At 34.8% G+C, this 15157-nt stretch overlaps 1 protein-coding gene across 1 annotated transcript in view; it reads right to left on the bottom strand.

Annotated features, from left to right (window-relative positions):
* The window catches only part of PLXDC2 (plexin domain containing 2), a 248006-nt gene that overhangs the window by 17555 nt on the left and 215294 nt on the right, over positions 1-15157 (bottom strand). The window contains exons 10-12 of the mRNA XM_021530357.3: positions 13652-13712; positions 10639-10792; positions 9215-9253 (exon numbers count right to left, since the gene is read on the bottom strand). Of these exons, the coding sequence (XP_021386032.2) occupies positions 9215-9253; positions 10639-10792; positions 13652-13712 (254 nt within the window). The remainder of the gene's footprint in view (positions 1-9214; positions 9254-10638; positions 10793-13651; positions 13713-15157) is intronic.

The raw sequence follows: 15157 nt of genomic DNA, 5'->3' as shown, positions 1-15157 counted from the left end.
GCAGGTATCATTATTTTAAAAAGTCCATGAGTATCTGTTCACATATGAACTTCAGTTTTAATTGTACTGATTTTGGACATGAATTTTGAGTTTCTGTATGAACAGGATCCAAGAACCAGGTCTCTCCCTGCTTAAATCCTACTAAGGGATTTACTTTGCTTTCTTAGAGCTTAGTTCACACAAATGTATAGGAGTTTTGAAATGGAAAAGTAGTGTCAGCCCTATTTTATTGTTAATTTAATTTAATTTAATTTAATTTAATTTAATTTAATTTAATTTATTTATTTTATTTATTTATTTTATCACAGTACATATCATGAAAATTTCCAGGCAATTCTTTATACTGAAGTGGGGGAAAGGAGATATTACCTAGAATCTGGAAGTTCTATTTTTCAAATTTTCAAAATTGTCTCCTAAAGGGTCATTGAAATATTTCCTGCTAGTTAGAGCACTATATAAAGAAGGATGCAAGATTCATGGAGAAGACAGGAAAGAAAGGTGACCCTAAAAAAAATTTCTCATATTTTCAGACAGTAGAATCTTTTGCTTGACATAGTCATCAATATTCATTTCATCTGAGAACAGACGAATGTATAGAAACATCAGTCTTAGTTTCTGTTCATGCACTGTAACAATATTTAGTATTTGTACATATATTCCAAAGTGCCACGCAAATGGAAGTTAAGTAACTGAAAGGGCATCAGAAAAGGCCTGCTTGATTGTACATCCTCTTGGTTGGACTGTTAATTCCCACTGGTGAACAGTAAGTTCTGAGTTGCCCTACTGAGAAGCAACTGCTCTCTCAGAGGAACACAGGATTCATAGCTCGTCTTATAATTATGTTCTGACAGTTTCATACTCTTTTCTTCAATGTCACATTTGTGCATCAAAAACTACTTTGTATCGATTTTCAGGCCAATTTGCACTAAATGAGCAATTTATTGTTGCTATGTTATGGTTGAAGGCATAACATCATATTCTGCATTTTAAAAAATGCTGGACTTCAGCAAAGGTCTAATCACTCTATAAAGGTCATCAGTTTAATCCCTTTTGATCTGATATTTTCTCAGCTTTTAGCATCCAGCTTTGCAAACTAGAACACAGTCTCATTGAAACAACACAGGTGTCAACTGCCTGCCCAGATTTCTGCTAGTCAAGGGTAAAGTACTGTGTGGACATCAGTGCAGTGATCAGAATGCCAAATGCAAAAACATAATGAAACAAAAGAAATGCTTTCCTTAAATTACAACAAGTTTAAGTAACTTATAATTTCCATAATGGAAATTCAGTCCATTGACCCCAGGGCTCAAATACTCATGAGAAAAGGATTTCACTCTCTTTTCACTGAGACAATAAACAGTGTTGTCAACACTGAAGATATTCTTTGCTGCAAAATCAACTGTCACTTCTTTCAAAAAGCCACCAAGGGAAACAAGAACTAGGAAAAAAACAAGGACTAGGAAAGTTTTTCAGGTGTAGAAATCTTACTAAGATTATCACAGCATGTCTGTTGTTCCAGGCAAGGCTAAACCCATGGAAGGCTATTTGTTTTATGACCAATCCTTTCCCAAAAGGGGTTTTCTCTATGGAACTTTACTCAGATTTTCCTTTTCTTATGCTCAAGAAGCAATTGTTACATATAATATACCCTGTATTTATAATGTCTTCTCAAACTCTTAAATGCATTAAACTTCTAAGCCAAAGGAGCCTGTTAATATCCCAAGGTCAGTCTACTTCTCATTAGGTGCTGCATGACTGGATAGAAAGAGCAAGTAGCCTTTTTTCCCTAATATAAAAGGCACAGAATCTGATCAAGAAATAGCAGTTCTGATGCTGGAATGTTCAAAACATAAAAGTGAAAACACAATAAAAATGTTCCTATTGTTTCCATTAGAAACATATAAACATTATAAAATCTTTGATTTAAAATAACTGTTATGTCTCCAGTTACTCTTGGGCTAGCTTCTTTTGGAGTAGCAAAACAAAAAAAACCTCAAGGAATGAAAACTGAAAATCTTGTTTTGCCATGGCACACAGGACTGCGATGCTGACTTTAACAGAACAAAGGTGTCTACAAATTGAGATTGCTTTTTAGTGTTTACAAACTGCTACTTGCTGTTTGCAAACACATTGAGGGTACATTGCCAACATTATTTTTCTCATAACTGCATATTAACCCTTGAGATTTGCAAAATAATGAAATACATTGTTTTATATTATCTAATTTTAAAGTTTACAAAAAGTTTCTACTGTCATGGTTTTATAGATGAGAAAACAAAATTGTGATAAATACATTTACACCTCTTATGATATGAGATGCAAAAGAGTTTAATTCCCAGAGATTGTCTGTGAGAAGAGAGATACAAAATATTTTAGAGGAAAACTGAGGAAAAATTGATGAATTTCAGGTACTTCATGGATAGAAAATTTCCTTTATATAAAGTGATGTGGAACAAAAGGTGAATGACAGACAAAAATGTAGAATTTCCCTGGAGACTTGGAAAATAAAATTTTGCTTTCCCCTCTAAAAGCCATGGCATTTCTTTTTGCTCTTGAATTTTGATCAGAGGGTAAAAGACCATCTGGAAAAAAACTATTGGATTTGAACTTCCAATTCAAACTCACTTATATGGACATGATTTGTTAAGGGATAAAACACAATACTTTATTTGACCCTCCTGACTGACACTCAAAACCAGGGAAATAGATGATTCAAGAAGCAGCAATCAGCCTGAAGATGGTAACTCAGTCCTAAGCTTGGCTCTTTTCTCCCCTCTTTTTACCTGAAGAATGCATTTTCTCTTTTTTGGTCAGCGAAAGAACAGAAACCTTCTCTTGCTGCAGGTTCTGGGGCAACTACAGATCAAGTTCACTCACCAGCTCTCCACTCTATTACATAGATAATTTCTAGCCTGGAAACTGTATCACTCCTGTTTGCATGACTGTGGGTTTGAGTTAGGCTTCTGCCTAGGGAGGACATAATGTTTAGTACAGCTGAGCACACAGGCTTAGAGGCACAGTGAGCTCAAAAGAGCCACCAGATTTTTCCCCTCTTCTGGGCCTCCATTTACATCTGGAATGTGAATCTACCCTGCTTTATGGGGCAGGTATGTGGTTCTTCACACAGGTTTTTCCCCTGTACATAACACAGATTCCTGAGAAGATGTTTAATGACCTGTGGGAGGTAATAAGGGAATGTGCAATTGGAAGGTTTCTCCAGAGACTGAAGGGAATCCCCATAAAAATTTTCTCTCTACCTCTTTTAGGAACAGCATGCTCTGGAGTTCTCAACTTATTCACAGTAATGGAATGTGATTTTCTTGACTTGTGGGTTCAATCTCAGCATTTGTTAACATTTTGAGGTTAAGCCATTGCTTTACTTGGTTTCATGATGATTTATTAAGTTATGGCTCAGCTAATGCTTCAAAAATTGATTTTCAATTGCATGTAAGAAATGAAAGGTGGTCTGAGTGAGAATATTATGAACTACAACACACAAAATCAGAATTCAGTATCTGGCTTTGCTATCAATTTTCTGTAGGACCCAAGGCAACTCAGTAAGTCTCTCCAAGACTGATCAATTGCTTAGTGTAGTAAATTGATGAGAGTGCATTACAATCAAATCCCTCTGTTTGTAGGATGACAGTACTCTAAATATGTTAGCTAAGGGCTTTCATTCTTCTGCTCTAAAATATCACCTAATGCTACAACAGTTGTCATCTATATTAATTTGAATTTGAGCCAGTTGAGACCGTGTAAGCCGTTACAATACTTAGTAGCTTCAAACAGTTGTCCTCATGAAGCTCAATAAATACCACAAAGGACCACACCATTTGCCTGTAAAAGCATCTGATTCAAATTCAGATGAACAAAAAGTTAGCTTTTTATAAGAATTTCAATTCTGTCACACCATTGAAAGCTACTGAAAGCAAACACAAGACAATAAGGTAAAGCAGGCTCTTCCTCTCTAATGCTGTGTCTAATGCTTCTAGAGTTACCACAGTGCCCCATTGGGGCACAGAACAACTTCAGGTATTTCAACTTCAATGCAAAATGTACAACTATATGAGCCTTCCTTCACCTGACCTTCATTTTTGCCATTCTTGACAGTGACCCATGCACAGCGATGTCAAAGACGAGTGAGCAGTGTAGAGAAGATTGGAGAAGGCTGCTGACTGCAAACCTGGCTTAACTCCATGTAGAGTGGGAAGTTAGAGACAGAAGACCACAGGGTGTTTGTGTGCCCCAGCAGCTGTCACACTGCCATAGCACTGTCACAGCAACAGGAGCAGATGATGTAAAATTAAGGAAAGCAGGCTTTTAGTCAAAGTTTATCCAGGATTTTCCATGGAGTCCTCCTTAATATCTGCACTTAGAGCTACATGGGGTTTTCCCATTAACCCTTTGATCAGGTACAAAGTCAGCAAAATGTAAATGTGTGACTAACAAAATCAGCTGAGTGCCTTTACAACAAAGTCATGACAATTGTAAGAATAGACTACCATATATCATTTTTGATCTTAGAAAACCAAAGAGAAACAAAACTAGTGTTCTTGACTTCAATGTAAGCTCTTCTGGTTTTTTAACATCATGCTTCTCCAGTGTGATATATAATGCTTAATATGATGAAAAATGCCCTTTTTTGCTCCAGGAAAAAGTGATATTTTCTTTCTAGGGGTTATTTGCATGCCAGTGCCACTACATTAGAAAATCTCTGCCATTATTTGATTGACTGTCTGCTGATTGGATTGATGGAGTTTTTTTATATAACATGATGACAAAAAAACTGGGATGAAGTGAAGATGAAAAAATTCTGGAAAAGGCATAAATGTCTTGTTATAAGAAACATTTAAGTACAATTCAAAGCACCATTAAAGGTACCATTTTTCCATTCCTGGCTAACACTAGATGAGATGAAGCCTCTGGAAGATAATTTCCTGTGGCTAAGCTAAGTTCTTGCAGTAAAAAAAAGCTCTATCTTGTCAATCTTATCTTATATGAAGTCCACTTACAAGAATTTTAAGCCTACACAAAAATTATGCTTATAATTTTTTTATTTATTTTGTTTTACTTTAAAATTGGGGAAGACTCAGCTAATTCATAGTGAATTGTTAGGCTGAGTCCCTTGGCTTTGGACTATGTGGTCATAATAATGACAAAAATATTTGTTTTGCCTGAAAGTCTGGCTTATTTCTTTGGTGAAATACATCTTATTTTCTGAATCATTTAGCAACTTAAACTATTAGAAAGAAAAAAGTTATTTGAGTCTTATCAGGTATTATCTGGTGTTTTACATCTTGCAGCTGGAGTTCAGGGTATAAAAGAAAAAAAGGACATTTTCTCTGTAATTGAAATCAGGAAGACAGATGACTAATGGAAGCTAGTTTCCAGACATAGGACACTATTGGAAAAAAAGAGTCTTGGGTAAGTTTATCACTGTATATAAAGTATATAAAAGTACTTTTTTTCAAAAACTTTGTCTACATTTTGGTAATTCCTAACTAAGTTTCCTAATCTCTCAAAATCAAATTAAGCTCACTGTAGCACAACTGTTAATCCTGTTAGTACATTCCTGTTAGCTGTATCTAGACCATCTTTGAAAATATCCAGACAAGAGTGAAAAAAACATGATACTGACATTTCCTAGACCTACATATGTTGGGATGCACTTGTTAACAAATAAATAAAACAGTTTTTTGTCCTCAAATGGTTTTAAATGTTTTTTTTTTGTTTTTTTTTTTTTTTTTTTTTTTTTTTTGTTTTGGTGTGGTTTCTTTTTTCACAGCTTTCCTTTTTTTAAAACGGAAATTTCTGTACACCTTGATGAATGAAAAGTGTAGCATTTGCCTGATACTTGCTGTCCAAAAGTCATAGACTTCTTTTTTGAGTTTTAAATCTGAAGGACTGTAGGGTACTCATAGCAATCTAATCATCACAACAAAGTGTCTAAAGAGGTCAAAAAAAATGTCTAGATGTGCTGGCCAATCATCTAAATCATCTACCAGAGAGCTCTCAACAAGAAAATATTGCATTACATATACAGGATAGTCATAGCCAATTGCTCACAGTTTTTAAGGAAAATTAGGCTTTTAAACTGTTTAGTCAGTTGTTTAAATTTTAAGAAAATGAAAAAACAACTGAATCTGAAATTATTAACAAAAATATTGTACATTTTTAGTGCTGGACATCTCTTAGAATTTATAAAATGCTTGTCATCTTAAGGAGAACCGAGATATAACAAAAATTGTGATGGCATACCACCTGTATTTTAAAATGGTCTAGGCATGTATGTAATAGATATCTGTCATGTCTGTAAAGAAAGAGGGCAGGCAGAAGAAACGAAACCGAGCAAACTTGAAATGCACATTAAGATATGCCACAAAACTGTGGGTGGATTACAGTACAGTTGCAAAAGATTTTCTCATATAATTAAAAAGTCAAAGCAGTATGACCAGAATAAAAAAAAAAATTATAACAATTTATAAATTTATAATATTTGGTTTCAAAAGTTCTAGACAGAGGTGAGATGTAGAATTTCTATGGAATCCTTTTGATCTACCTAACCAGATATTGACTGCTATCACCCAAGGACACATCAAATTATAGGCAATCATTGATCCAACATAGCTTTGGTTTTCCATTATAAAGGGTTCCCTTTCATTAGAGTTTTAAAGAATTTAGTGTGAGAAAGTAAAGACCTTGTATTCATGACCTGGAATAATCTACTCTTTATGAAAGGCTGAGAAACCACAGAGAATCAAAGAATGTGCCTGCGGCTACAGAGGTTTTATCTGAGTCAAATCTAGGGGACACTAGGAAATTGAATGCATAATTGAAGATTCATCAAAAATAACTTCTCAGATTAAAAGATACGTTTACTGTGTGAATGAGGAATCCTGGAGTGTTGCTTTGCTTTTGTGTTGTTTGAAGTAATTTTATTTTTTTTAAATTTCAAGAATAACAGGAAAGCTCAAGGAAAGTGAATACTTGGCATCAGGTGTTGGTTTGTCCTCCTAAAATGCAACAGCTTTCTCTGTGGAAATGAACTTTCTATATATAACCAATGCATCAAACCCTACACCTCACCTACCAAGTAAGCCACAGCCATGTATAATTTGCTGTAGGATTCAACACTTTTACATAGTTTTCCTTTTTAGATCTTGGGCACAGAATAAACAAGTGAAAAAGCAATCCTTCTGCAAGTTCCAATCTGAAAGAATCATGGATGTGTTTTCTAAACCCCACTTTTGGAACAATTTTTTATATAACAGCATACAGTTTTGAGCTGTGTATGAGATGCTCATGATGAAAAGCTGCCTGAGTCAGCTGTTTCTGGGTCAGCCTCCTGCCACGGAGCATTGGCTCACAGGGCAGAGTGTGGGCACTTTTCAGCCAGGAATACACCTCCAGTTCAGAGCAGACGTGGCACAGGAGAATGAAGTGCTGACTATTGACCTCTAAGAGCACTGAAGCAGTTTTCACAATAAAATAAGAAGCAATTTGATTTCAAGAGAGAAATAAAGTTTCAGGGACATTTCTATAGATAAAATGCTTACAAGCACTACATTGAGTTTACAGATCACTTTATTCCAAGGGATCACTTACACATCAAAGCAATAAAAAAAATACCACGCCAACAAATGGACAATTTAATGCCCATACAGAATGTGACCAGCTGTGCTGTGGTTGGTGACAGCAAAATGACAGAGGCAAGGAAGAGTATGACAACTGCCCACCATGCAGTGAACAGATCTCTAGTTTGAGAGAAGGAGAAAATAATGGCTGAATATGACTGAGAAAAAAATGACAGGAAAAGAGACCAACAAACTAATTGGCATCTGCACTCTGTGATTTTTCAAAACTTGAATAATTCTCTGTGAGGGTCCTGAGAAGCTGCTATATCTCAGCTGTTCTGGACTGCTGTATGTAGGACCTGTGCCCATGATGTTGGGGTCCCCATGTAAGCTCAGGTCCAAACCTAAGATATGTTGCAGATGAACCTATATTCAATCCCATCCCTGATCTTGTACCCTGGACCAGCACTAAAGATAGCTTGTCTCCAGTCCTGTCCATGGAATGTGCCTTCTTGGATGGGCTTTGGAGCTGTTTATCCTTTTGCTGTTGCACAACTCCTGTGTAGATGTCATTCATCATCTCACCTTCTCTAGGACCACTGATGGGAGATGCTTCCTCTGGTCCTTTCCTGAGCTGTCTGTTGGCAGCTGTGCCACTTTCCCTTCTTTGTCAACCTGGTTTCCTGCCTTGTCCCTGGGCCTGCCTCATTGCTGCAGACTTAGCTGATGGTCACTAGACAAGGGTTGAGCCCTGCTGCTTCCCTAAGCTGCTGAACTGTCACTGTGCCCTGCCTGTGCCCACTGCCACACTTGGCTACCTGTTCCCTTGACCCAGGAGAGAAACTTCAGGCTCCCTGCTTGGAAAGGCAATCAAGCCAATAATATTCCCCTTAATACCAGTGGGAATGTGATTTATTTAAATTTGCTCAGCAAATCTTCCTCTGCTTTGACAAACCATTCTGAAGCCTTCAGAAATGAACCCAAATCTTCCTTTTCAACTCAGCTAGCCCTACTTTGGCAATGAACACAGGCGCAGGCGACATCTAACAGCTCAGTCCTATTCTAGCAGGGAAATTCTCATCCACTTCAAAGGGAGATGGAAAAACCACAGGTCTCAGTCCTTGAACTCACAAATATGATGATGACAAAAGTAGTCCCCTGCGTAGTCTCATTCAACAGGATACTTATTAACTTGCACATAGAGAATGTGCAGGATCTCAGATATAATAGATATAAAATGGGTATGCTTATTAACAAAATGTAATGAAATGATTCATTACTATGAATTACTTTATAGCATATTATTATTTAGAACTAGCACTATATACTCTCTTAAAACAGTTAAATAAAACTGCATTATTATACTCAATAAAAGTAGTAATACAATTAAAATTTATTTAATAATAATTGAACAAACTCTTTAATTATAGAGTGCTAAAGAGAATTGTAAATATTTAGTTTCCTAAGCAGTTCCTAAGCTTATTTGCACTACTTATCTTCCACACAGATGTGGGATGCTGGAGTCCCTTGAGAGTCTGGTAAAAACTATTTCTACAATCAGATTTTGATTAATAAAATTCAGTGGAGTATAATTTGACAAAATACTGACACTATTTACAGACAAAAATAATATCTCTTACCTCCATTATCTTTTAGGTGCAGTGCTATCTTGGTGTCATCTATGAAGGAAATTCAAAGTTAGTTGAAGGAAAAAAGCATTTTCTAGGCCATTAATCACTTTAACAATCAATTTTTAATGATAAAAATATTCCACAACAAGAAAATTATTTGATACTCAATGAGAACTAGATTGTGGTTTTTCTTACACTGAGCACTACACATTCTTACCACTAAAAATAAAAAAAAAGAAATCATTTATGATAGTATTAAAGCATTCAGGAGGATTTGAAACACTAGTTAATACGGGTATGAGAGTCTGTCTCATAATGTTTATAAATAATTAATATATATTACATATTCACACAGCTTGCGCATTCTATCATATTAAAGACTATATGAACTAACATATGTCAATAAAATAAGACAATGACTTAGTTTCTTTTTGAAGAATCTTGGAAAAGTATACTAATACTAAACTCTATTTACTTCCATATTCCTCTTTTTCTTGTGAATTTTAATGAACAGAATGCCAGACAATATTCCTTTTAATGCAATCCAAATGCTGTACTGACAGTTTCTAAACTTTTATTGCTTTAAACTTACCAGCCTTTCTTATCAGTAGATTCTCACTTTGAAATGTCTTCAGCTCAGATTTTCCTGTCACAAGCTACTTGGAAAATCTTTACCTAGGATTTTTTCTTGTGTTAATATATAATTTCAATAAACACACACACATACAATCAATTTTATAGATGTTCCTTGATTAATCTGAATTAGCTTTCTTGCCCAGATGAATTTCCTCCAAAAGCAGGAAGGCAGGATATCCCAAGCTCAAAAAGGTAAGGTTTAAGCAGTCATTGGTACGAGGATGAGAACTGACCCACCATTGCTTACCCAATTAATTCAATTCAGAAGCCTAAAGAAACTACTTCACAACAGTGAGCACTATATGAAAAAAACAGTGTCAACTGACTGAAAAAAGGTAAACAGGCATATTTCAAAGATGTTTTTATTTTGGATTATCTATAATTTTCACCTGGCTAAATAGAATCCATAAAAGAATTACTAACTCATTAAGTCTGTGATGGGAATTTCTTCTTGATTTAGCAGGAACCTTTACTACTACTATATCAGCAGGTTTTGGACTACTGCCTCAATGTAAAGGAACATGAAAAAGTCACTGTAACCTCAAGTTTTCACGAAATCTTCCTAACTTGTCCTTGCTTCTCCATCAACATCCTCTCCTGGAGCCTTCAACCCCTTTTCACCTTACTGGTGCAAGAGGGAGCAATTTAAAAGCAAGAGCCTTGAATACAATTCCCATCTCCTTCAGCTGCCCCAGAGGGAGAAGGCTGTCATCAACACATACTTAAAGGAAATAAATTTCTTTCTGAGTTGTAAATTGCTTTTATTCAAGTGTAAAAATGTAGTGTGTACATGTCACCTTCTGTGGGCAGGCTGGTTGGAAGGTGGGACGTGGTGGATCCTCTGGTGGTTGTTAAAACTCTGAACCTTGTGGTGGTTGGCAGAAGGGTGGTGGTGGAGTACAGAGGTGTTTCAGTTGTGTCTATAGTCTTCTCACAAATCTTATCCTTTGACTGTTGGGAAACAACAGAAATAAGGAAGAGAAAATTAATTCTCAGTAGAAACTGTCAAGAATGAAGAATTTAATCACAGAAAAGTTGTTGTGATGAAAAGAGTGAAAATAGACACGCTAGATAAAGAAATTTCAAAAGCTTTTTTTTTAGGCTTTTTTTTACATTTCCCCTTTCAAGTCTCTATGCAGCATTGAGCAACATATATTTTTGTATTTATCTGCAAAATTTAGAACTCTCAATTGTTAATTACAAAGTCACTCCAGATCGTCAAACTTGTTATTTCCCTCGATCAGAGTTTAACATCTAAGTTTACAATTCAGATTTTCACTTTTCTGTTATAAAAGCTCACTGCCATCAATTCAGGTGACATAAAACACGTTAAAAAAGATATCTGGGAATTAAACAGTAGCTCTTCATAGTGAACAATGTGTAGTTAACTGGGGCATTTAATTAGACTTCATATATAATTATCACAAGAGAACACACATGGATGTGTAAAATGTGTGTATGCATTCAGCCTATAGAATATTTATCTACGACAATAAATCAATCCATTCACTATATACTTATTAATTCAACATAATATTAAAATGTAATATATTATTTGTATATATTAAAACAAAAATATGTATAAATATAATTATAAAATATAAGCAATAAACAACACAATTATTATAATATATTAGCACACTTTAAATAAAGGTAAACATCATATAATAATTTAGTATTTATTTGCATGGGCAAATATTTTGATACCAATATAGAGTCTGTTTGCTCTTTTTTTTTTCTCCCAAGTTCTGGACATTTTTAAAATTCTGAAGATGCAATGAGTAATTTCTTTTATGGTTCACACAGTTTTGCAGGAAAATACATCCAATTATCTTTCAGCAAATATGGAAACTGCATCTAACTCCTGCTGTCCCCATTCATTTTAATGGGAAGTGGAGTCATGCAAACCTTTATTTCATTTTATTGAGATCTAGCTTCTAATATTCACAGATATTTTATCATTCTCTTTTTTACTTGGAACTATTTATTACATTACACAAATATTTCAGTATCTGAAGGATAATTATTCTTTACATTTCTTGGTATTTTTCTTAAAAAATGCTGTTAATTTCACTGATGTAATTTAGTTAAAATTTAGCTTAAAATCTATATTAAAAATAAAGAACCTTATTATGAGAATCCTCATTATTTATCCTCTTGAATGAAGTATCTAAAACTAACCATTGTGTGCTAATTACTGATCCTTCCTGGAACTCCAGCATTCAGCTCAGGAATAATTCTGGAAGATGCCAAGCAAGCTGTTGCTTCTATTCCACAGAGCCTAAAAGCTGGACAGTTAACTACCACCAAGTAGCCCAAAACTGTGCAAATTAAACTATTAATTCCTCAGATACATTTAGTGTATCAATAATTTTCTCTCAGATCATGCACTAAACCTTGGAGCACATGCTGGACTGAAACAATAAAGGAGAAGCAGAAGGTAATGTTAATGTCCTGCAGGGAAAAGTCTTTTGATATCTTAATTTGCAAGCACAAGTGAGTCCTAGCTAATTATAATCTGGATTAAAGCATACAAGAGTTGTGCACCATAATAACACATGTTCCCAGTAACTTTTATCTTATGTTGCCCTCCACAGCCAATAAATATCTCAGAAATTTTGCTTTCAAATCAGCTGGTGACAAACTGCAAAGCTGAAGCTTCAAGACCATGTAATAAGACAGTATGTAGGTTGCAGATATCTTGCAATTACAGTTACAAAAAAAAAAATTCTTCCATTAATATGGATTTATAGCATTACTTCTCTTTGCTTCTACTGAAAATAAAACAGAATGTGCTTTCCTCACTAGACACTTGGGGCTATGTTTTACCCTGGGTTTCACCTGACATTTTGGAAGGCCTATGTTGCTGGAACTCATGAGGATATTTAGCCTGTTCAGCAAACATGGAAAAATAACTGCTTTTTTTTTATAGCCCCCAGAAGATTAAAAGTGCCATAAATTAATTTGTTCCTATTACCACAATCCCAACATGTAAAAAAAAAAACAAATGGAAAATGAAAAAAATCCCAAACTCAAACATAAAATGCTTGTAAAGGAGCTTTTAAAACTGGAAAGTCGTCGTCATCACCATCAATCATCAATCATCATCACCTTTATAAATTGCTTTATAAATTGTTTATTAAAAATGAACTTCTCTGGTCTAGGAGTACCCCAGATAATTTTCAGAGGAGGGTTATGGTCCCTGTTTGACAGCCCACCACTACCACAGTCAAATATAATTTTCATCCTCTCACTGCATCTCCATGAAAAGAAATCAAAATGCTATGTAGGCTAGTTGTGTGAGGGCTTTTAAATTTTTATTTCAATTACTATTTTTATTTTTATCTCTTTGAATGTGTAATTTTTTTTTTTACACAATGTTTTGGTTAGATTTCATAATCAAAATGCAATGTCTGTTTTACCCTTGAGGCTACTCTTGCAAAGGGTTTTCTGAAATAAGGAGCATCACAATTTCTTCCCCTTTTCTGGCAAAAGTCAGAGATCTAAAAGAAAATCAGCACAGGGACACTGTTTTGGAGTAGGCTTTCTGTTTTTTTTTGCGGTTTTGTTTAATTAAAGTAGTTTCCCAAAGATAAAATTTTAATTTTTGTCCATTTTAGTCCCTCAAATGAGGAGTGAAACTGCTCAGATTGTTCTTGTTTGTTATGCCTTATGGGATTTCCCCTAAATGACAAATATAGTATGTCTTTGGCCTTGAAACCATACTTTATGATCTGAATAATTTAAACAAAAACATCACAACTATATAAATTGCCTCTGATGGGCTGAGGATGTAAACTACTCACATACCTCTTCAGGGCAGCCACTGTCTACCCAGTCTTGCCGGTGACGATCAAATCCACTGGAGCATCTTTAAATAATGAAATAGATAGAAATTGTCCAGATGGAAATAGGAGGAAAAAAAAGAATAAAGGAAGAGAGAGGAACAGAACGGAGTGACAGAAAGAATAAGTAAATAATGTGGTTTTAAATCCATATGTTTAATACGGCATCACTTTTATTCAAGATGCTTTTGCTTTCAATTTCAGTCTCTCCTTTAATCCACTTCAGTGAAAGGTGTTCCAATGAATGAGACTTTATTTTCATTTTAAAAATCTATTTATAATTTTTAAATAGGAATATCTCCCTACCACTGGATAATTATTCTTAAGATGTCACTGACCCATTTTAAAGTTTGATATCAACCATATTGATGTAAATTAGTTTATTGTCCAGACTTAGCCAGGAAAATTTAATCTTACAAAGGATTCAGTAAACCAGTCACTGGGTTTATCAGGCAAAGTGCTCAGAGACATCAAAGATGCACATATAGTGATTTGATCAATGTTCACAGATCCTCTGAACACTCCCTGTGACAAATAGAGAACACTGTACAGCTCCTTCTACCTCCTCACTAAATGCAGAAAACTTATATTGCATGCATATTTCTTATCAAATTAGGTGAGTTTAATAACCTGTTTGCAATATCCTTTCTCTTTTGCTGTATGTAACAAATAAATTTTTAAGAAACTTGTAACACTTTAATGTAATGATTCCCCTGGAAATCCTCATCTCTCAAGAGTATTATCTGCAATTGTTGAGTAAGTTTGTGTTTCCTAGACAACAGGTAGCAACACAAACAGAAAACACTATTAAAATTGCAAGCAAATAACTAAACCACGATGTTCAGCTTTGAAGGAGAATCTTGCCAGGTAGGATGCTTTTATTTTGGAGGGTTTGTTTTTGGTTTCTGCATTCATTTCCTGCAGTATTTTGTTATGAGACACGGTGATGTCATTTGGCACCCATGATCATAACTTACCTAAATGTATAAAAAATAACTTTTTGCTGTCTTTTAGTAAGACTAGGCAAGCAAATAAGGTCACTGTTATGGTTAGGTGCATTTGAGGTTTCTTTTTTGTTTACAAAGAATTGAAAGATAACTAGACACATCAAGTACTACCTACTTCAAACAAAGAACAGTTCATTTGGAAGAATGGAACATTGTAATTATTTTTATAATGGGAGAGGATGTTACAAGAAGATATAAACAATGTTAACAACACACTTGGGGCAAGAAAAATCTCCATATAATCTGAGCAGAATCTTCAATGTCTTTGAGAAAAGATTTTGGGAAAAATGTTCATTTTCTTGTTATACCTGCATTGCATACCACATTTCATCATTTGTAATGTTACTAAAAGAAATACCCCAACACTAACAGGTGCCAATTTTCACACTATAGCAACTGTCTTCTCCAAAAACCCATTGCCCTCAAGAGAGAGATGTTCAAATCAGAAATGTATTTCAGGGAAA

The sequence above is a fragment of the Lonchura striata genome, chromosome 1 (genome assembly GCF_046129695.1).
Source record: "Lonchura striata isolate bLonStr1 chromosome 1, bLonStr1.mat, whole genome shotgun sequence".
Taxonomy (NCBI): domain Eukaryota; kingdom Metazoa; phylum Chordata; class Aves; order Passeriformes; family Estrildidae; genus Lonchura; species Lonchura striata.
This window is presented reverse-complemented; position numbering and strand designations above follow the sequence as displayed.